Source organism: Schistocerca nitens, chromosome 1, assembly GCF_023898315.1.
Source record: "Schistocerca nitens isolate TAMUIC-IGC-003100 chromosome 1, iqSchNite1.1, whole genome shotgun sequence".
NCBI classification, from domain to species: Eukaryota; Metazoa; Arthropoda; class Insecta; order Orthoptera; family Acrididae; genus Schistocerca; species Schistocerca nitens.
The window spans coordinates 548,681,326-548,705,426 of NC_064614.1; the positions used below are offsets into that span (position 1 = coordinate 548,681,326).

At 44.0% G+C, this 24,101-nt stretch overlaps 1 protein-coding gene across 9 annotated transcripts in view; it reads right to left on the reverse strand.

The window, feature by feature from the left end:
• The window catches only part of LOC126254159 (protein held out wings), a 444,686-nt gene extending 423,169 nt beyond the window's left edge, over positions 1 to 21,517 (reverse strand). For all 9 annotated transcript variants that reach the window (XR_007546035.1, XM_049955289.1, XM_049955293.1 and 6 more), the window contains exon 1: positions 21,323 to 21,517. Coding sequence is in view for 8 of the 9 variants with exons in the window: in XM_049955289.1 (XP_049811246.1) it covers positions 21,323 to 21,446 (124 nt within the window). In the remaining variant the exon portion in view is untranslated. The remainder of the gene's footprint in view (positions 1 to 21,322) is intronic.
• Between the last annotated feature and the right edge of the window lie 2,584 nt (positions 21,518 to 24,101).

The following is a 24,101-nucleotide window of genomic DNA, read 5'->3' on the forward strand; positions in this document are numbered from 1 at the left end:
ATTCGAACCTGCGACCGCAGCGGCCGCGCGGTTCCGGACTGAGCGCCTAGAACCGCTAGACCACCGCGGCCGGCAGGAAACTCGGAATGGCACCTACGTTTTTATTTATTTCATTTCTATCTTATAATGCGTTTTGGTGAGGACCATCACACCTGCAATACAATGTGCATGAGCGTGGCTACGATATGATCATTCTAGCATCAAATATCCCAAAGCAAGCAACATACTGTACATATTACATACCACTTTTTAATATGAATATAAAATGTCAGTAATTTTTTAAATATATTGCATATTTTGGACTTTTTTTTGCTGAACTGGTTATTAAATAGTTGCTGCATCGCAGATAGGAATTGAGGCACACCGAAATGCGTTACAAATACGAAAGAAAATTCATTAAAAAGTTTGTCGTCATCTTCAAATAATATTTCAGAAAGTCCTTAAAATGGTCACAGGTCACATAGATCACTTTATCCCATGACCGACCCTGACGAAATGGTATATGGTGTTCGCACTTGCATATCGCATAAGACGAGTTTATGCGAAAACAGCTAAGTAGCTTGTAAGAAGAGTTAGGTACGTGCAAAGCTTCGGGTTGCGCATCAAACTAAAGACCTACTGCAGTTGGCAAAACCAAATGAGTCAAATGACTGTATTCCGAACAGCATTACGCCCCCTGAAATATGGCACCTGTAAAAAAAGCTGTATTCTGGAAGTCGTTATTTACGCGTACGTACTTTCGTATTGTGTGTGTATAAATAGGGAGATTGTGTAGCAGTTTATGTGCATCGAAAGGGTAGTTTAATGACAATATGCAATTCGTGAAATAAACTGGGCTGACCTGCGTCCCGACCTCAACTCGATGGAACACCTTTGCTATGAGTTAGCAACGTCGACTTCGCTCCAGACCTCTTTCGGTTTAGGCTCTTGAGGAAGAATCGGCTACCACTCCTCCACAGACATTCAGAGTGCAAGCAGTCATAAAGACAAGGGGTGGACAAAACCCATATTAATATCCACTGGCAAGTCTATCAGCTACTGTATGCGTACACCACAAGTCGCTAACACCAGTGAGTTGACTCACCAGAGACGGAATCCATGTTCCAATGGGCGGCGCCCTATTCCGAAATGCGGTAGAAGCCGTTCATCTTGCCTCTGCGCTGCAGCTCTCCGTGATCATGATAATGGGCCCACTAGCTACGTCGCGACATGTAGGCAGTTCGACTTTATTCAAGATGCAGGACGGAGGGAAATAACCTGAAGTCCGAGTCTCGGGGACGTCGAATCGACCGATATTTTCCTAATAACCGTAGGTCGGAAATGAACCGTTCTGGAGCTAGGCCACTGATTGGTTGATTTTTGTCGGCACATTATACTCCTTATTTCGTGCAGTGTCTGTACTACCAAACGCAAAAAGGAGCGATCATGTATCCGTGCTGCACCAATGCCAGATACAAAGACGCAAGATAATGCAGCAGTGACATCAGCCTGAGAAAGGGGAGTGATGTGTGCTGCTGTGCCGAGGGGCGGTAAGAAGGCGCGATAGGCGACCGCTACGTCACAGGGGTTATCGCCGGCCCGCAGCCCACACACATTCCCTTCTGTCTGTCGTCTGTCCGTGCGTGTGCGAGCGCAGCTGTCTACACGCCGACGCTTATACATGTCACTGAAACACAATCAAAGTGCGCTGAAAGACTGACAAATCCGCTCATCAGAATCCCGCCCTAACTAGTAGTTATTTCCTCTTGTTCACGCCCCGTAACACTTCGGTAGGCCTTACCGTAACAGTGTTGCAAATTAAGCTGAACACTACTATTACATTTCTAATATAAAAATTAATGAAATAGTTTATCATCATATCCAGTACCGTAACTGATAAAAGCATGATGATAAATGTTTAAAGAAAAACTAGCTTCAATTGCAAGTAATTTTATTCGTAAAATATTTCAAGCTTTGTGCGAAACTTATTAAGTGTAATTTGGCCAGTCTGTTTTGGTTGAATACTTGTTCTCCTTTGATTTTTCCTTTCTTTTTTTTTTTGTACGAACCTTGACCGACAGCCGGCCGATGTGGCCGAGCGGTTCTAGGCGCTTCAGTGTGGAACCGCGCGACCGCTACGGTCGCAGGTTCGAATCCTACTTCGGGCATGGATATGTGTGATGTCCTTAGGTTAGTTAGGTTTAAGTAATTCTAAGTTCTAGGGGACTGGTGACCTCAGACGTTAAGTCCCATAGTGCTCATGACCGACACTATTTCAACGAATGTTAAAGCTTTGTACTCTTCTATAGAAATGTGTTAGCCAACTGGAAGAAAGAGTTAAAACGAGGATGAAAACACCGCACGCATTCATCGTTTTCCAAAGCGCAGAAGAGTCGCATTTCCAAATGCATTTAAGCTCTCTTGCACCTGAATTCGGGTAGACTGAACAGTGTACCCTTCCTCGTCCTTTTCTGAACTGCGGGGTTCGTGTACACTGTGACAGATCCAAATTCCACGCTACAGACCAAACACCTGACGAGACAACAAAAGTTATCAGCAAAACTCGCGACGATCTTTTATAGCTTCAACATTGATCTTTAGGAAGGAAGGGTGAAGAAAATTACATAAAGTCAAGATGGACAGGATAACACGTCACTGTACTTGGGATAAAGATGTTTGTCTCTGGGAACGGGCCATCACCGCGTAACTTAAGACCAAGGATAAATGTCACAGTTTCTCCAAAGTAGAAAGATTGTACGGGGGTCGCGCGAACTTCAAAAAACAGGTGTTACTGGCAGAAGAAGTGGCGTGTGCTTGACCAGACGCACTTGCAGTACTGCCGTCCAGTGACGATTCTGGTAGAGGAAGAATAGTAATAGTAGTAGTAATAGTAGTAGTAGTAGCAACAACCGCAGAAGCAGCATGAAAATATTTTTGGATTTGACACGCCAATATTCCGAACTTTCCGAAGCAGCTCACCGATACGAAGCAACATTTGGTCCTCAAAGATTCATAGGGTGAACAGAAATATGGAAACAACACATTACCCTGCCTAGTACGGTGCAGGAAAACCGGTGACATTCAAAACAGCTACCAGTCGTTTAGGAATGGACACATACAAGTCGTGGATGGTTTTCAGAAATATCTTATACCGTTCCTTCTGCAAAATACGGGAAAGTTTAAGTAGCGATGGTGGCGGTGGATAGTGATTACCAACCTTTCCTCCAAAAGTAGACCACAAATGCTCAGTACTATCTCGTGACTATCGAGGCCACGGGAAACGCGACAACTTATACTGTGCTCGCACAACCAGACCTCGACGACGCGCGCCGTGTGAACAGTGGACCTGTCGCCTTGGAGCACAGCATGCAATTGGGGAACAAAAATTGCAGAGTACCAATGGAGTCAGTGGAATATACAATACGGCTGCTCCAATCAACACCGACCTGCGCCACGTTTCACTCTTGGAACGTAAGCTCGACCAGAAGTAGGAAAGAAGACTCATCTGACGAAATGAAATTCTTCCAATGCCCCACGGCACAAGTTTCATGGCTTCGACACCACGTTTCCCAGTTACGGGCATTTGTATCACTGATTAGCCGTTTTGGAATTTCAGATCGCCCTACAATTTCCTACTTACGGAGCTACCTTCGTGTTGCTTTGGTGCTGAAAGGGATCACGAGTGCGACATTCAGTTCTGCAGTGACTTTTACAGCTGTAGTCCTCTTATCGTTTGTCACACTTCTCTTCAATGACCGTCTGTCAGGATCACGCAACAGACGTTTTCTTTTATCCCCGTACGTAGTACAAGTCTTCGGAACGGTGCCTCTTGAAACATCAAACACTTTGGCTGCCTACAATATGAGCACCAACGGTTTGTCGCCATTCAAATTGACTTAGCTTCGACACAGCGCAGTCAAAGTTACACAGGACGCAGTTCTGAACAACACTGACTCTTGGAACTTTTTGATGACATGACACAGGCGCCGTTCGTGGTCAAACGCAACAACGCAGCCTACCGGCTGGGCTAGCATCTGCATTTATGTTCAAGCATGCGTTTCTCGCTGTGTATTGAAATTTTTTTCCAACCTCTTCAGGTTGTTGTTGTTGTTGTTGTCGTCTTCAGTCCGGAGACTGGTTTGATGCAGCTCTCCATGCTAATCTATCCTGTGCAAGCCGCTTCACCTCCCAGTACCTACTGCAACCTACATCCTTCTGAATCTGTTTAGTGTATTGATCTCTTTGTCTCCCTCTATGATTTGTACCCATTACGCTGCCCTCCAACACTAAATTGGTGATCCCTTGATGCCTCAGAACATGTCCTACCAACCGATCCCTTCTTCTAGTCAAGTTGTGACACAAATTTCTCTTCTCCCCAGTTCTGTTCAATACCTCCTCGTTAGTTATGTGATATACCCATCTAATCTTCAGCAGTCTTCTGTAGCACCACATTTCGAAGGCTTCTATTCTCTTCTTGCCACGTTTCACTTCCATACATGGCTAGACTCCATACAAATATTTTCAGAAACGACTTCCTGACACTTAGATCTATACTCGATCTTAACAAATTTCTCTTCTTCAGAAACGCTTTCCTTGCCATTGCCAGTCTACATTTTATATGCTCTCTAATTCGACCATCATCAGTTATTTTGCTCCCCAAATAGCAAAACTCCTTTACTACTTTAAGTGTCTCATTTCCTAATCTAATACCCTCAGCATCACTCGATTTAATTCGACTACATTCCATTATCCTCGTTTTGCTTTTGTTGATCATCTCATATCCTCCTTTCAAGACACTATCCATTCCGTTCAACTGCTCTTCCAAGTCCTTTGCTGTCTCTGACAGAATTACAATGTCATCGGCGAACCTTAAAGTTTTTATTTCTCCTCCATGGATTTTTAATACCTACTCCGAATTTTTCTTTTGTTTCCTTTACTGCTTGCTCAATATACAGATTGAATAACATCGGGGAGAGGCTACAACCCTGTCTCACTCCCTTCACAACCACTGATTCCGTTTCATGTCCCTCGACTCGTATTATTGCCATCTGTTTTCTGTACAAATCGTAAATAGCCTTTCGCTCCCTGTATTTTATCCCTGCCACCCTCAGAATATCAATGAGAATATTCCAATCAACATTGTCAAAAGCTTTCTCTAAGTCTACAAATGCTAGAAACGTAGGTTTGCCTTTTCTTAATCTCTCTTCTAAGATAAGTCGTAGGGTCAGTATTGCCTCACGTTTTCCAACATTTCTACGGAATCCAAACTGATCTTCCCCGAGGTCGGCTTCTACCAGTTTTTCCATTCGTCTGGAAATAATTCGCGTTTGTATTTTTCAGCCGTGGCTTATTAAACTGATAGTTCGGTAATTTTCACGTCTGTCAGCACCTGCTTTCTTTGGGATTGGAATTATTATATTCTTCTTGACGTCTGAGGGTATTTCGCCTGTCTCATACGTCTTGCTCACCAGATGGTAGAGTTTTGTCAGGGCTGGCTCTCCCAAGGCTATCAGTAGTTCTAATGGAATGTTGTTCTTCTAAATTAGTTGTACAAAACTAATCTTTAATTGTGAGAAATGTGAATAACTTACACAAATGTTTGATACAGCACTGAATGCAGTATATGTTCCAGTGTTATTTAGTAACGTCCAATGTGACTATGTTTTGTCACACGACAAATGTCCCATCTGTAATCACTTTTCTGCCAAATCCTGTGAAGCAAGTCTTGACGTATGACGGTAGCTGCCTGTGTTATCCCCTGTCGCAGCTCGTCGACGTTCCCGTAAAGCGGAGGAACAAACCTTTGTTTTTAATGTAACCCCACACGCAGAAATCCATTGGGGTTAAATCATGTGATCGTGGTGGCCAGAGTATTGCTCAACGACGTCCGTCCAATCCAAGTCGTGGCATTTCTATGGAGATAGGCAACAACTTTACGATGATAATGTGGCGGTGCGCCATCTTGCTGAAAAATAAATTCTGTGCCCATATCCTGTTGTGACTGAGACATTAGATAATGTTGAAGCAGACCAGTTACAGCTGACTCGGCGAAAGAGGAAGGACAGTAAATCTTGTGAGAGCTTACAGCGGAAAATACATTTTACCTTAGGCGAGTCCCGTGCGTGCTCGACTACGTGTACATGGTTTCTGCTCACCCCATATCCGAACATTATGCCGATTCATTTTGCTGCAGCTACGGGTGGTGGCTTCGTCACTGCAAACAGTTTTAATAAGAAAATATTCTTCAGTCCGTAATTCCTTAAACATTTATACATAAAACTCGGCCCGTTTTCTCTCTTAAAGCTTGCAACAATGCCAATTTGTAGAGTTCGAATGGCAGGCATTTTCTCAATATCTTCCACATTAACATTAGGCATGTTCAATTCTAAGCCGCCACGTGTCGTTGATTTACCGGGACTGCCAGTTTAAGACTGCCGAAGTTGCTCAACTGTTGCGTCAGAGATGCTGGTCGACCCTTACCGGACGTCCTTTGTGATATAAAGCCAGTTTCTGTGAAACGATTGCACCAATTAATAACAGTTTTTCTTTGAAGTGGTTCCTTGCTATGTTTAGTCCTGAAATGTCTCTGAATTGTACCAGCGTATCTGGATTGATGAAACCATAAACAACACTGTGCACGCTCTGTATCGTTATACGACTTCATGATGACTGTTGAAATGACCCATTCGCGCACGCCATATAGCGGGAAAGTCAGGAACTAGAAGTGTTAAGCAGGAATAAAACTTGAAGTTAAACTTCTTTCAGCGCTTTATCAAACATTTCTGATAGACACAAAGGAATTACAGACCTTGGCTGCGAGTGAAATCGATGGGGAAAGTTAAAAATTTGTGCTGGACCAAAATTCGAACCCGGATCGTCTGCTTACTAGGCAGATGTCCTGACCACTTGGTCATCCGGACACAGATTATCCTACCCAAGACCCGGGTTCGAACCCCGGTCTGGCATAAATTTCCAACTTTCCCCATTGATTTCAATCAATGCCCACTCGCAGCCAAGGTCTGTAATTCCTCGTGCCTTAATTCATAATGGCTGCTAGATCAAAAATGGTGTTTTTTTTTGTTTGGACATGTCGGAAAGTACAGTATCATATATGCGTATTTCTTAAGTTACTTACCCTGTTCACAATTAAAGGTTACTAATTTAGTATAACTAATTTATGAACACCATGTAAATGCAGGTGCTCGCCATGCAATAACTTTTACTTAGCGAGAAGCACTACCCAGGCTCGACACTAAGCGAAGTTATCACACTAGGAATGTGAAATTAATATATTATTTGGGCCGCATCTACCACTTCCCATGCACACGCTACTCGAACGAAACAATACACAATTTTTGTTACACCGTGTCGTCGTATTGAACATTCCACATTTGATCAATACGCAAATAGAACTTTTAGCTCATAACATACATTAAATTCGTGACAAACTGACTAATTTCGAACTCTCTAATTTATCGATGAAAGTGACTAACATTTGGTGCGTTCAAATCCCTGAAGAAAATGCTGGTGCTCATATTCTGGCGGGCCCTACTGCCAGTATCGGTAGCAATAACGGAGGAAATGTCGCTCTGATCCACACACTGCTGCAGTAACAACGCGCGACAAGTTCGCTACATTTCTGTCGCCTTTACCTGCTTACTACGGCTTGCAACGCTAAGATTCCCACATTCGAAAGCGATTCGCACGCTCTTAACAACGTCAATGAACTCACCGCAACAAACGACAAAGTGTCGTTACACTTTATGATACTCTTATATTCTTTCCGAAAATAAAACTTTTCTTAAGGACCAATAACTAGGACAAGAATTCAATTATTATCACGGGAAATGTACAGAGGCCAACACACCCACAACAGGATTTTACTGTTCTCCAAAATGCAAACGCAAGTCCCAGTTGCCTGACCAAACGAAGGAATCTTCAGCCTTGCATAAAATACACAAAACATCTACAAATAATAAAATGGAAAACACTGACGACGATTGCTGATTATTTTGAAACCTAATTTCATCCTTATGTGAATATCAATTGGATCTAATAGCTTTTATAGTTGCTTCCTTATTATGTCGACCAATATTAGACCTTGTACTAATCTTAGACGTCCAACACAAAATATTAGTGAATAGTGGAACCACAAGCACCTTACAAGTTTTAGTTATGTACCTACGTTGACAGGATAACTTCCATTGTGCATTGTTACCATGTCAATTTATGGACGTAACTAAACTTCCGCACTGGGCAAGTATTAAATTGTATCGATACCGCATAGAATTGAAAAAAAAATTAAGCATGTTAAAGACGTGCTGATGACAAGTTATTGAACGAACCTATATAGTGCGACAAGAAAGAGTTACAGAGGTCAGATCTTGCATTTACATGAATTATTCTGTGAGGAAAAAGGCGCATTGGGTAGGATGAGTACGGAGAAGGATTTACATCGCAAGCACAAGGCAATGAGCAGCCACAACCGGCTTACCTCCGGGCGAATTTTCAGGCATGTTTTTTCACCCTTGTCATATTCTCTAAGGTTTTCGACCCTTATCTGCAATCTTTTGCAGCCATAGATGTTCGAGCGCGCACTTGTTGGGACAATCTAGATGTGGGTGTCATATTCAGCGCCTCAGGAAACTTCCCTGCCACAGCCGGCATCTTTAGAATAGGAGTTGGAGAACAATAGTGGAATCTCTGTCGGTGTCCGGTAGCAGCTGAGTCGCAATCACGGCCAGCCACTTGGGGCACAGACTAGGAGAACGAGGGCTTATACAGACTTGACCCCTGGCGCAAGTGCTCAACTTTGGCCTCTTCATTACGGGAGTCACAGCATCTGCACCACTCGCTTGTAATCTCGAATCACAGACGGTGCAAGGATACGATCCCGACTATAGGTCAACAACAGAAACGGGTGTGAACTTTTACACTATGACCCACCAACTACAAACAGTTGTAAAATTAGCATACCACAATTTTTCAAAAATGGCTCTGAGCACTATCGGACTCAACATCTTAGGTCATAAGTCCCCTAGAACTTAGAACTACTTAAACCTAACTAACCTAAGGACATCACACACACCCATGCCCGAGGCAGGATTCGAACCTGCGACCGTAGCAGCCCCACGGTTCCGTACTGCAGCGCCAGAACCGCACGGCCACCGCGGCCGGCTCCACAATTTTTCAACAACGCCTGTACTTGCCCGGAAACTGGATGTAAAAAACGTATTGGGATCTTACTTGTGGAACGAATGTAAATTTCTGTTGAACGCGTTACAAAATTAGAAACAAATCTTTTGAAATGACGTTGAAAATAAGAACGCTTATTGAGTATTCGGTGCGTCCTCACGTGTATGCACCAAGTACTCTTATCACTATTGCTCCATTCTTCGAAAATATCGTCACTCTTCAGAAGCCCTTAACGTAAGAGAAAGTTACGCTCGTTGTCACTTTTTCAGTAATTAGTTGGTACGTACTCTTCCTGCTTCCGAGATACTATCCTAAAGGAAACATCTTCATAGTGAATTTATGCTTTATTCATCAGCAAGCTCTGCCACACACTGCCCAATGAGTATTAAAAAATAAATAAATAAAAATAAAAGAAAATAAATACAAATGAATCAGCTACCACAAAATTTTTGGCATTCCTCCGGCTACTGTTGATAATTAAACAGGATATTACGCCGTTTTGTTGACATGTGTTTATACTTAAACGCCGCTTCTGCATCCATTTTGGCCGGCCGTTGTGGGCGAGCGGTTCTAGGCGTTCCAGTCCGGTTCAAATGGTTCACATGGCTCTGAGCACTATGGGACTCAACTGCTGTGGTCGTAAGTCCCTAGAACTTAGAACTACTTAAACCTAACTAACCTAAGGACATCACACACATTCATGCCCGAGGGAGGATTCGAACCTGCGACCGTAGCAGCCGCGTGGTTCCGGACTGAAGCGCCTAGAACCGCTCGGCCACCGCTGCCGGCTTTCAGTTACTTAATCCATGGAGAAAAACAATCCGGGCAAACCCACAGTGCTCGTCATAAATGCAGTTACAGATCTTCTTTAGATGCTCAATTCCTTAATGAAGATTTGACACAAGGCGATCTGTAATTCGTTATCGATACGAAGAAGCGTAGCACAGTAGTGGGCGTGACGTAGCTTGCGTCGCCAGATATTGCGCAAGAACTCTGGTTTGAGTACGGTGTTACACCGCCTGCTGGGTCACTAGATGAGCGGCTTACGGAAGGTCGCTCACCATAACACTCATACCAATAAAGAGGACTGTTAAAATAGACCATCATAAAGAAACTTACGTCGTATTCAACTTCAGTTACAGGTGTCAAATCTGGATCAATTTCAAGTTAGTCAACAGTAGAATGTAGGCCTGGCAATGAAGCTTCCAGCTATAACAATAAATCTACAATAATTTAATTGTTTTCACTGTGCACACCAGAAACATCGGAGCACAACTCGTTTTATCCGTACATCACTATGCATTAATGTAATATTAGGTCTTCGGTACGGAATACTTAACGCATTCTCGAGAACAGATAGTGTAATGTCAGGCAGTGGCAGTCGACTGTAAAATATCCTTTTCAAATCGTGGAGTCCCTAAACAACTTCGAGAGAGAACCGAATTCCTGTGACAACCACGGCTTTTACTACCCAAACGTGAATTGCCTGTGGTAGAGATAGGGCGACTTTTTGGGGGAGAGACGTTAAATCTCTCCAACTGTTCCCTTTGCGTGCAGTCCTGGCGTCGGACAACATTTGGTCTAGAAATGGGGCAGCCTGCAGCCAAGTGCTTCCAGACACGGTGCTCTTCGACGAGATACGGGTCTACGAGCAGATAGCGACTGCAGGGAGGCAAACGATACGCCGCTGCCGCAGCACGGAGGAAACGTGGAATTTCCGCGTCTGCTACGAAGCTCATTAGTGGGTGAGGCACTTCCCTTTCACATTAAGTGCTGCGGACGGGGCCGCATACTGGCTGGTCAGAGCTGGCAACACCGAGCAGCCAGGTGACACTATTGAGTAACTGCCTCGGTTGGAGTGACATCTAGATCGCTTCTCATCGCCACCCAAAACAGAAAATTGTTTCGTGGTCATTTCGTCCTGGGATATTCGTGGTTAATTTATGTTTATGAAACGTTTCAATGTTTCCGACGATGAATTTTTAATCTCCCATGTACCAGGATGACGGGAAGAAGTATGTGATGTACCCCAAGGAAGTGAAACAGACTCATTTCTTGTCATACATTCATAATTCCGCGGGAAATAGTACCTACGAGAATGTTGTAAACAATAAAAATTGTACCAAATAGTTGAACCGTTTCACAAAATATACATGGCAAATAATGGTGACTGCCTCTTAACGTAGAAAACTGTTGAACAGTGCATTCCAATAAATGCCGTTTGATTATACAATCTGATAAGTAGCAGCTAGAGTCGACTCGTACTAATACCTAATAGCAAACAAGGTGTGAAGTGGGGTGACCACAAAGCCAAGTTGAACATGGAGAAAATGGAATGCTTCAATTTATTGATACGACATTGAAAAACTACAGTCGATTAAGAGTGAGATCTATCAAGAAACATTTGCAGGGTCGTAGTAGAATATTGCTCAAGTGTGTGAAATTAGTATCAGACCGGGTTGACACTAGAGCGCTGCAAAGACAGTGTCACACCAATGACTTCTTCTGAAAACGCGAACGGCAGTCAAAGATGTTGTACTCATCGTAAAGCCTTGCTTACAAGATTCCAATACTTTTCAGTTGGCGACTTACAAATCTTGACGATATTCTTGTTGATGATGCTGCCTTTAGCCCGAAGACTGGTTTCTACATCTACATGATTACTCTGCAATTCACATTTAAGTGCTTGGCAGAGGGTTCATCGAACCTCAAACATACTATCTCTCTACCATTCCACTACCGAACAGCGCGAGGGAAAAACGAACACCTAAACCTTTCTGTTCGAGCTCTGGTTTCTCTTATTTTATTTTGATGATCATTCCTACCTATGTAGGTTGGGCTCAACAAAATATTTTCGCATTCGGAAGAGAAAGATGGTGGCTGAAATTTCGTAAACAGATCTCACCGAGCCGAAAAACTTCTTTGCTTTCATGACTTCGATCCCAACTCGCGTATCATATCTGCCACACTCTCTCCCCTATTACTTGATGATACAAAACGAGCTGCCCTTTTTTGCACCCTTTCGATGTCCTCCGTCAATCCCACCTGGTAAGGATCCCACACCGCGCAGCAATATTCTAACAGAGGACGAACGAGTGTAGTGTAAGCTGTCTCTTTAGTGGACTTGTTGCATCTTCTAAGTGTCCTGCCAATGAAACGCAACCTTTGGCTCGCCTTCCCCACAATATTATCTATGTGGTCTTTCCAACTGAAGTTGCTCGTAATTTTAACACCCAGGTACTTAGTTGAATTGACAGCCTTGAGAATTGTACTATTTATCGAGTAATCGAATTCCAAAGGATTTCTTTTGGAACTCATGTGGATCACCTCACACTTTTCGTTATTTAGCGTCAACTGCCACCTGCCACACCATACAGCAATCTTTTCTAAATCGCTTTGCAACTGATACTGGTCTTCGGATGACCTTACTAGACGGTAAATTACAGCATCATCTGCGAACAACCTAAGAGAACTGCTCAGATTGTCACCCAGGTCATTTATATAGATCAGGAACAGCAGAGGTCCCAGGAGGTTTGGTGCAACTCTCCATGCTACTCTTTCATGTGCTAGCCTCATCTCCGAATAACTACTACAACGTGTTTGGTGAAGCTACAGGAAGACAAATAACAGCTGGGAATGAAATAATCATTTATCTCACGATCCAACAGCGAATGGGACGTGAACAAATTTCAATATATGTCACAAAGTGTACAGTGGTTCCCAGAGAATAAGTAGATTGAATATTAGTCCACTGAATAAGGCGGTGTTTCCATACAGCGTTCTTTATTTTTTCTCCTATCCTACAGTTTCGTGCCCTTAGGGATCTCTGTACCGCCTCGCAAGGTAAGTCTCTGATGTTTAACACATCCTATCACATTATCTCTTGTTCTAGTCAAGTGTTTTTGAAGTTGCCCTTTCCTCGCAGATTCTGCGAAGCACCACCCCATTTCTCAACGGATCAGTCAATTTAATTGTGGGCATCCTTTTAGAAAATCACGCCTCAAACGCTTCGATTCTCTTCCTTTCCGGGTCTGTGAATATTGGTAACAGCGCAGAATGGAAAGCTCACGTGCCTTAAGCTTCTGGATGCAACTCGTTTGCCGAACAGTAACAGAGGAATGTCGTCTTGTTGGAATTCGTGGAAAGGAGTGTGCATTGTGCTTTCTAATGCTACCAACGTCACTGGCCACGTTAGTATGAAGACATTCACAGGATGTGGCGTCGTGGTTCGTGAAACTTGTTTCGATGAACTTCGTTCAGCTGTTCAAAAGAAGTAGCGAGCAGCTTCAGTAAAAACGTTGATCTGCGAGCGAAGTCTGCGATGAAGCTCAGGTGTCGTGCTGGCTTCAGGCCACTGTGTCACCGTTAGGCGCATTGCTGGAGGCTGTCGCTACCGTTACGGCAGTACGGTTCCACTGCGTGCTCCGAATGCAGTACAGCAACTAAACTTCATTACAATGGCCGCACTTCACTAATCAACTGATCTCGGTCGGATTAGGGCCATTTTCACGTTATAAGAGAAGCAATTATACGAGCATCGTACATTAACAAGTTTTACAAAAAGTGAACCATTCTACATGTTGTCCGTAAATATTATAGAAACGTACGTAAGTATGTATCTTTCGTAGATATTTGCTTCTAAACCGAACTTGGTCCACATACCCCTACTGTTAGGCAACAATCGCTGTAAGAATAAGAACCTCCTGGGCGATGTACTTGAGGACAATATTATGGAAATGGAAGAGGATGTAGATGAAGATGAAATGGGAGATAAGATACTGCGTGAAGAGTTTGACACAGCACTGAAAGACATGAGTCGAAACAAGGCCCCGGGAGTAGACAACATTCCATTGGAACTACTGATGGCCTTGGGAGAGCCAGTCATGACAAAACTCTACCATCTGGTGAGCAAGATGTATGAGACAGGCGAAATACCCACAGACTTCAAGAAGAATATAATAATTCCAATCCCAAAGAAAGCAGGTGTTGACAGATGTGAAAATTACCGTACTATCAGTTTAATAAGTCACAGCTGCAAAATACTAACGCGAATTCTTTACAGACGAATGGAAAAACTGGTAGAAGCGGACCTCGGGGAAGATCAGTTTGGATTCCGTAGCAATGTTGGAACACGTGAGGCAATACTAACCTTACGACTTATGTTAGAATAAAGATTAAGAAAAGGCAAAACTACGTTTCTAGCATTTGTAGACTTAGAGAAAGCTTTTGACAATGTTGACTGGAATACTCTCTTTCAAATTCTGAAGGTGGCAGGGGTAAAATACAAGGAGCGAAAGGCTATTTACAATTTGTACAGAAACCAGATGGCAATTGTAAGAGTCGAGGGGCACGAAAGTGAAGGAGTGGTTGGGAAGGGAGTGAGACAGGGTTGTAGCCTCTCCCCGATGTTATTCAATCTGTCTGTATATTGAGCAAGCAGTGAAGGAAGCAAAAGAAAAATTCGGAATAGGAATTAAAATCCATGGAGAAGAAATAAAAACTTGGAGGTTCACCGATGGCATTGTAATTCTGTCAGAGACAGCAAAGGACTTGGAAGAGCAGTTGAGCGGAATGGACAGTGTCTTCAAAGGAGGATCTAAGATGAACATCAACAAAAGCAAAACGAGGATAATGAGATGTAGTCAAATTAAATCGGGTGATGCTGAGGGGATTAGATTAGGAAATGAGACACTTAAAGTAGTAAAGGAGTTTTGCTATTTAGGGAGTAAAATAACTGATGATGGTCGAAGTAGAGAGGATATAAAATGTAGACTGGCAATGGCAAGGAAAGCGTTTCTGAAGAAGAGAAATTTGTTAACATCGAGTATAGATTTAAGTGTCAGGAAGTCATTTCTGAAAGTATTTGTATGGAGTGTAGCCATGTATGGAAGTGAAACATGGACGATAAACAGTTTGGACAAGAAGAGAATAGAAGCTTTCGAAATGTGGTGCTACAGAAGAATGCTGAAGATAAGGTGGGTAGATCACGTAACTAATGAGGAGGTATTGAATAGGATTGGGGAGAAGCGAAGTTTGTGGCACAACTTGACTAGAAGAAGGGATCGGTTGGTAGGACATGTTTTGAGGCATCAAGGGATCACAAATTTAGCATTGGAGGGCAGCGTGGAGGGTAAAAATCGTAGAGGGAGACCAAGAGATGAATAGACTAAGCAGATTCAGAAGGATGTAGGTTGCAGTAGGTACTGGGAGATGAAGAAGCTTGCACAGGATAGAGTAGCATGGAGAGCTGCATCAAACAAGTCTCAGGACTGAAGACCACAACAACAACCTAGCACAGTTCAGAGGATATGACGTCATAAACAATGAGATGCGTGAAACTGCAGCATCATCATGCATGGAGTTTAAATGTATAACTGCTGTGCTACTAACTGTGTTCGCAATAAATTTCGCCGGCAGTTTCCTCATATGCCGCTAAATGCACCCACATAAGTATATCATTGTACTACACACAGTTCAGGAGATATGACGTCATAGACATTGACATATTTGAAAAGAATGCCCCATAATGCCTGAAGTTTTAATACATCTATTCTTTACTACTAAGAAACGCCTACAGTCTAGCCAACGAAATCCATGGCATGTGGCAGAGCTTTTGACAGCTTTTAACTGCTAAGCACAAACGGCTGTAGGCGAAAAGAGCAGCCGTATATAAAGCTATGAAGAGGCTTTGGCACAGATACATTTACAAAATCGTGTTGCAGACACGCCAATCAGCTGCGCCCAGCGTACGGAAACTGTCCAGGATAATGTTTTGTAAATTGCATACTGTACATATACATTTATACATTGTGTGTATTTCTTTTTACGGTGGTTTCATAATTTGAAGTGTGTTTTCACGAATATATGGAGATGAAATACTTCACTATAAAAACTGTTCATTTTTTGTTACCTTTTCAGATAGAAAATTGGCAAAATGAATACCCGGGAAATGCTGTCAGCTCGTAAATAAAACACTGCTAGAATTACGCATACTGCGACTGAGCTGCAGATATACTATGCGTGACTGCATGTAGAACAACGAAGGCTATCACAGTAGATCTGCGGAACCCAAAACATATGCCTAAGACCTGCGCAGGATAGATGGTTTTGTGCAGGAACTGGCGGTTGACCCTAAGCGTAAGTAAATGTAAAGTATTGCATGTAAATAGGAGAAGAAATCCACTACTGTTCTATTACACTATCCGTGGAAACAGTAACTACAGACCGTCCGCAGAGGAGCACTTGTTCAAGAGATTCCTAGATATTTCTGATATCTCCGAAACCCCCACCAGGATGGGTTAACTGGAGAGAGAATGGCGGAACAAATACCGCAGTTTAAACATTCAGTTTAGCAAGCTAGGGATGTACAGATGTAGATTCTACTAGGTTATTTATTCAAGTGGAAAAAGTAGACGGATGAAGCTCAGATAACCCGCAAACGGTCCTAAACTGACCGAAAACAGTCACTTATTAAGAAGCTTCTTCAAGCTGTCATTGACCGCCTACACAAAACATTATTATCCTTAACCCTTGGGATGCATTCGCAGAAGCGAGCCATTAATTACTGGCTCATACGTCACAGCGGAGAATCTTATCTCCAAACTCATTTCCAACCAAGCTATCAGAAACATGGAGTGCGTGCACTGAATCATGTGAACTCATATTAAAAGCTCAGCACTATATCCTGTGATGTCCAATTTTCGGCTAAACGCTAAGAAACGGGCAAATAATACGATGAATTTCTGTAGCCATCGAAGTCCTACCCTAATACTGAAAAACGAATGCATATTTGGCACTGGCATGTAGAATGTGTGTGACGCTGTTCGCTTCCTCGACAGCTTCTTCCTAGAAAACTCCACTGCAAACAAAATAATGAAAATAAATAGAAAATTGGAGAAATCAGTAACTGAACACAGAAATGCTCTGAGAACTTACTAAATAATTCGAAATTTACTTTCTACGTTGTTGGACTTTGGTAGTGTTGGATCCTATCCTGAAAACTGCCGTCACCTCGTGGAACTTCTGCGGAATTTTCAAATGCGGACGGACACACCTGTTTTCAAGGAGCCAATGATACCTTAAATAGATTCCCTCCAGACCGATGGCGGTTTTCGAGTATTTCTAAACACCTCACTGCTGACAGAAATTTTCTAGCACCGAGACAACTTCACCTTCAACGTATTATAGCAATCGTTTCTCGAAGTCCGACATACATTTTCCATCATTTTCACGGGCAATAACGGATCAATTACAGCTGCGTAAAGAGAAATTCGGTTCAGTGTAAATATCCATCAGTTTGTTTTCCTAGGCAACGATAGCAAACCACTAATCTTTTTCGTTGAGTCTCTCAGCATAAACACGCAAAACTAGCAACTTCGACATGGGCGTTTTTGTTTTCAGGTGTGCTGCAATGAACTATATAAAAGGTGACTTTTGTAATGAGGATGAAGGGCATCAAATCTATGGCGGTTTAGATGCGCTTTAACAACACAAACGATGGGCGAAACATTGGTGTATCAGTCGAGTAACAACTTTGTTTGTACATTCCATGAAACTTCGTCACCGAAATTCGCCAAGAAAGCCTTCGCTTTCATCTATACAAATTATTTTCGGAAATGAATGGGGCTAATGTCTACAATTGTTTCTGAAAATAATTTCATAACATCACATTTCGCTCAGTAGGACAAGTATGTAATGACACTTAAATCCCCCATAGGTACAACATTATTTACTGACTTTTAGCACTCTTTGAAGAATTATTTATCTCTATTCTTGCGTATTAGATGTGCAGCAACTAAAATATCGAAGCAACCGCGTAATTAGCAGTTATTAAAAAATTTGGTTTCTCTGTCAAAGAATTAATTACAAGTTACTGGATAATGAATATTTCACTAAGGCAAAAGATCATAAAAAAGCCATTTTTTACACAAATTTTATTTTGTATGGAAATAATAAAAATAAAATCGATATAAAAAGACGGACAGCGCAAGAAACCAGTTTCTTTCAAGAAGCTTGTCGTGCTTGTTGACCCTGTTGCAACTACAATATTGGGAACGACAAGAGTATTGAAATACATGTGTGTGCTGCGTTAAGATGGTTGGCTTCTATGAGTCTCCGTTTCTCTTCTTACTTCACCACGATTATTTCAACATTCCACAATCTTGTAACTATGGAAAACTGTAAAGCGCATGTTTTGGAATTAATGTCGGAGTCTGTTGAAGATGAAAACAGCCAACTTCTTTACATAAAGTAGTTATTAAAGAGACACCATTTCAGAAATTAATATGATGGCGTCTGTTTCCTAGTTCGGAGTAACATCACGCAAATTGAGCAACGCGTGTCTTGACTCTTAAGACGCGATAATGAATCTGTAAACACATCGTTGAAGAAACAATCTGGTTCCTCATCAGGAGTCACATCATAAAATAACTAGGGTGTAAACCAAGTTCTGTGTCCTGCTTTTTCCCGCAGTCTCAGTTGAAGGACACAGAACACTGGTTCTCCACCAGCTGTACCGTTACGGTTCCTTTAAATCCCCGAAAGTGAATTTAGACATAGTTCTTTACTTTTTTCTGATATGTAACTAACTAGATCTGATTCGGCATGAACATGTTGAGGTAAGATCAACCATAATAATCCTCGTAGATTTATGGCACTGCCCCCCCCCCCCTTCCCTACAAAACTCTGACTTTGTAGCAAGAATAGGGGGGTGGGGGGTGGGAGGCACAGTATGCATAAACCGCAGCCGGCTATGAGCTATCTACGCAAGTTACTAAACAGCGAAGGCAGAGCGACAGGAAAAGGACCCCTGGGAACATTCAGTATCACTCTACTGCGCATCGTTGCTTACGCCTACGGCCGGGCACAGCACAAGCTGTTGTCAGTACAACACTGCGTGTTTACACGCGACAGGTCCCTCGCTTGTGACACCAGTGTTCGGCGATATCAACGTCACGCAATGTCAGCTGAGCACTGACACTTCTGGAACTTACACTCACCGAGGCTGCACGTCAAAACACGCCATCGCATAGCACCGCCACAAAACTCTCGTGACAGAACTCAACCTGCTTCATCGGTTCGTACCATTCATTTGATCCCTGACGCATTCAGAAGCGGTGGCGCAGTGCCAAATTCCGACATAGATATAGGGAGCATTAGTAACTGCTAAGTAAACGAAAATTCCCAAACTGATGACTTGTAAAAGCAATACTGTATCACCTGCTCAACACGCGTAGCTGCAACAGAATTGTACAACAGCAGAACTAAAAGCGATTTGTTTACGAAGTTCTTTAGTTTCTGTACACTTTCGCGTCGAGATTAGCAAGTAAAAACACCAGAGAAAAATGTACGGAATTGATCTATCATGTTCTTGGCAGCATAAAAATAAACCGTGTGAGAAGTCAAGCTTCGCACTTAAAAGAATCTACAATGGTCTCTTCGGTGTTACGCAGATCGTGCAATGGAAATTTTAATCGGAATGGCATTATCTCAAAATGTGTGATGTCTACACGTCCTTCAATGAAGTCTGGAGATGAATAAGTCGCTAGGCGTGACACCACCTCATTCTCGGGTAACATTATCTATCATTTATTCCATTCGTACTGGTTTTCGTTGTTTTGGATATTCTGACTTGTCTGCAAACTTGCACACCGTATCAGAGACGTTTCGGAATAGAACTTGTCAGTGAACAGATTTGGAATATCATAACTGATCTAAGCCCTGATCGCAAATCAGAGAGGGTACGATTTGATGAAAGACACAGAAAGCACGCCAACAAAACAAAAGTGCCGTTCTACGATAAAGACAGCGGAAGTGACACGGTCTTCAGCAATACCGGCTAGGCGTTGCTCAGAAAAAAAAAGATTCGTGGCGACACTGTAAACTCCTGGAGGGCGTAAAAACACTAGAATTTACATAGGCTTATGCGGAGAACAGAGATACCCGAGACTTTAGACCATTCTCTTACAGAAGGGGAAAGTACAGGGGAAGACGGGGAGCAAACAACTGTTGCGCGCACTCATCCGTCTATTGCATCTCTTTACATTGGTTGTTGACGTTTTCAAATCGCCAGGCATTCTGTATATACGCAGGCAAGGAATCTACACTGAACCTGGCACTTTGTGGTCTGCGCTGAAGAGAACAGAAAGACTTTGGCAGCGGCAGGGCGGGGAGGGGGGAAGCAGACAGGCACTCCTCTCAAGATGGCTGCCGTCCAGGCAGTAGCGCTAAGGAATGCGGCGGGGTGCGCGCGCCCGTCCCGTCCTTGCGTCTGCCTATCTCGCCCACAACCCCTGCCTCGTCCGAGACAAAGAAAAAACAATATTATCGCCAGCATGCAGTAAGTGAAATGGACTATCCGCAGGCCCTATTAATGACCGACATGATTAGCGACAACGCAATTTTTAAGAGCTATTTGCGTGTGGTCGTGATTACTAGATGGAACGGCAAGGAAAAGAAAGCTTCGTCTATGCAATATTACGTATGAAACGATGCGAAAAAAAAAGTTCTGGCCTAAAGTTGCAATGAACTACATCCTGGAGCAGCACGAACGACAAATTTCGTTCTCAAAAAGGCTCTCACCATCTGGCGGAACGAGCAGAAGTACGAGCAGAAGCGCGTATCTCCTAAAAATACGTCAGTCTAGGCACTTGTAGTGGCCCCGTTGCTGCATCAACAGGAATTACGAGCGCATCTCCGACTGCCGACAGGAACACATTTGTGGGACCACAGTCTTGGGATTTGCGTATCTGGGTTCTCTCCACCGGAGCACAGCACACAGTAGCAGGAAAGCCCTTGAAGCTCGCGGAAGCGTCGTCGCACCGTTGCAGCTGCGCGCCTTCGCTTGTCCTAAGAATAGCACGTGACGTAGCCGAGGTGCGAAAATACTCATCATATGATCCGGCCCGAGTCACCGCCTTGCACATGCACGCACACCACCTTCCACTAAAACAGGAATACCACCAGATAGAGAAATAAGACCCGGCACAAGCGATTGCGTAACAATGCACACGCAGGAAAGAGAGCGAAGTTGACGAAGGAGCACCACGGCACTCGCGCACACTCACACACCCACGCACAGGAGGAGGCGCCGCTGACATGCGACGCGAATGTTTCCGTCCTAGATTTTCCCCGTGTGGCGGCAGCTTACCTTCGTCCAGGAGCCTCTCGACGTGTATGAAGACATTGGGAAAAGCAGCCAGCTGCTTCTTGTCCTTGAGCAACTGCGCCAGGTAGTCCGCTATACTCTGCGTGCTGGGGTTGGGATCACTCATGGTCGCGACTCAGAGCAGAGCTGGCAGGAAGGCACTGCTCACACTCGCAGGTTCCTAGCGGCACTGGTGGCGCGGAAGGCCGCTCGGGCCGAGCCGGCGGCGCATGCGCGGAGCGGCTGCGCCGTGGCCGCCGCGCTGCGCCGGCGCGACCGGATCGGACGGGTCTATGTGGGGGGGAGGACGGCCGGCAGAGGCCGGCGGCTGCTCGCCTCGGCGCGCCCCGCGCTCTCTGCCCCGCCGCGCATGCCTTATAGGGCCACGACGCCGACGCGACGCCCAGCATCCATTTTCTCGCGATTTTCCGATGGCATCCCACTCGCGCGGATCCGATCCTTCTGCGGAGAGCCATTACTTCCTGACACTACTCCACGGCGCGTAACGCGGGACCAGAAAAAGTGGATTTCTCGTGTCCTGTTCGCATCGTTGCAGCGCGGGTATCATCTTGCTCTACAGAGAGATGTCTCCTAACGGCGTGTAAGAGAGCAGCGATGAACACAGGCGTAGCTTTTAGCTTTCATTAGGTGCTCGTGATGGAGCTTTGGACAACAGCGTGTAGCTGATTCCGTTCGTCTCACGCGGGGCCCTAGACTGTCAATAACACTGGAGAATAGAGTTGTCCAAAATACAGGGTGGTCCATTGATCGTGACCGGGCCAAACATCTCACGAAATAAGCGTCAAACCAAAAAACTACAAAGAACGATACTTATCTAGCTTCAAGGGGGAAACCAGATGGCGCTATGGTTGGCCCGCTAGATGGCGCTGCCATAGGTCAAACGGATATCAACTGCGTTTCTTTAAATAGGATCGGATCGGTTGGGGCAGGAGACCAGACAGCGAGGTCATCGGTCTCATCGCATTAGGGAAGGACGCGGAAGGAAGCCGGCCGTGCCCTTTCAAAGGAACGATCCCGGAATTTCCCTGGAGCGATTTAGGGAAATCACGGAATACCTAAGTCAGGATGGCCGGACGCGGGATTGAACCGTCGTCCTCCCGAATGCGAGTCCAGTGTGGTAGCCACTGCGCCACCTCGCTCGGTTTTAAATAGGAACCCCCGTTTTTTATTACATATTCGTGTACTACATAAAGAAATATGAATGTTTTAGTTGGACCACTTTTTTCGCTTTGTGATAGATGGCGCTGTAATAATCACAAACATATGGCTCAGAATTTTAGACGAACAGTTGGTAACAGGTAGGTTTTTTAAATTAAAATACTGAACGTAAGTACGTCTGAACATTTTATTTCGGTTGTTCCAATGTGATACATGTACCTTTGTGAAATTATCATTTCTGAGAACGCATGCTGTTAAATCGTGATTACCTGTAAATACCACATTAATGCTCAAAATGATGCCCGTCAACCTCAATGCATTTGGCAATACGTGTAACGACATTCCTCTCAACAGCGAGTAGTTCGCCTTCCGTAATGTTCGCACATGCACTGACAATGCGCTGACGCATGTTGCCAGGCGTTGTCGGTTGATCACGATGGCAAATATCCTTCAACTTTCCCCACAGGAAGAAATCCGGGGACGTCAGATCCGGTGAACGTGCGGGCCATGGTATGGTGCTTCGACGACCAATCCACATGTCATGAAATATGTTATTCAATACCGCTTCAACCGCGCGCGAGCTATGTGCCGGACATCCATCATGTTGGAAGTACATCGCCATTCTGTCATGCAGTGAAACATCTTGTAGTAACATCGGTAGAACATTACGTAGGAAATCAGCATACATTATACCATTTAGATTGCCACCGATAAAATGGACGCCAATTATCCTTCCTCCCATCATGCCGCACCATACATTAACCCGTCAAGGTCGCTGATGTTCCACTTGTCGCAGCCATCGCGGATTTTCCGTTGCCCAATAATGCATGTTATGCCGGTTTACGTTACCGCTGTTGGTGAATGACGCTTCGTCGCTAAACAGAATGCGTGCAAAAAATCTGTGATCGTCCGGTAATTTCTCTTGTGCCCAGTGGCAGAACTGTACACGACGTTCAAAGTCGTCGCCATGCAATTCCTGGCGCATAGAAATATGGTAAGGGTGCAATCGATGTTGATTTAGCATTCTCAACACCGACGTTTTTGAGATTGCCGATCCTCGCGCAATTTGTCTGCTACTGATTTGCGGATTAGCCGCGACTGCAGCTAAAACACCTACTTGGGCATCATCATTTCTTGCGGGTCGTGGTTGACGTTTCACATGTGGCTGAACACTTCCTGTTTCCTTAAATAACGTAACTATCCGGCGAACGGTCCGGACACTTGGATGATATCGTCCAGGATACCGAGCAGCATACATAGCACACGCCCGTTGGGCATTTTGATCACAATAGCCATACATCAACACGATATCGACCTTTTCCGCAATTTGTAACCGGTCCATTTTAACACGGGTAATGTATTACGAAGCAAATACCGGCCGCACTGGCGGAATGTTACGTGATACCACGTTTGTGACTATTACAGCGCCATCTATCACAAAGCGAAAAAAGTGGTCCAACTAAAACATTCATATTTCCTTACGTACTACACGAATATGTAATAAAAATGGGGGTTCCCACTTAAAAAAACGCAGTTGATATCCGTTTGACCTATGGCAGCGCCATCTAGCGGGCCAACCATAGCGCCATCTGGTTTCCCCCTT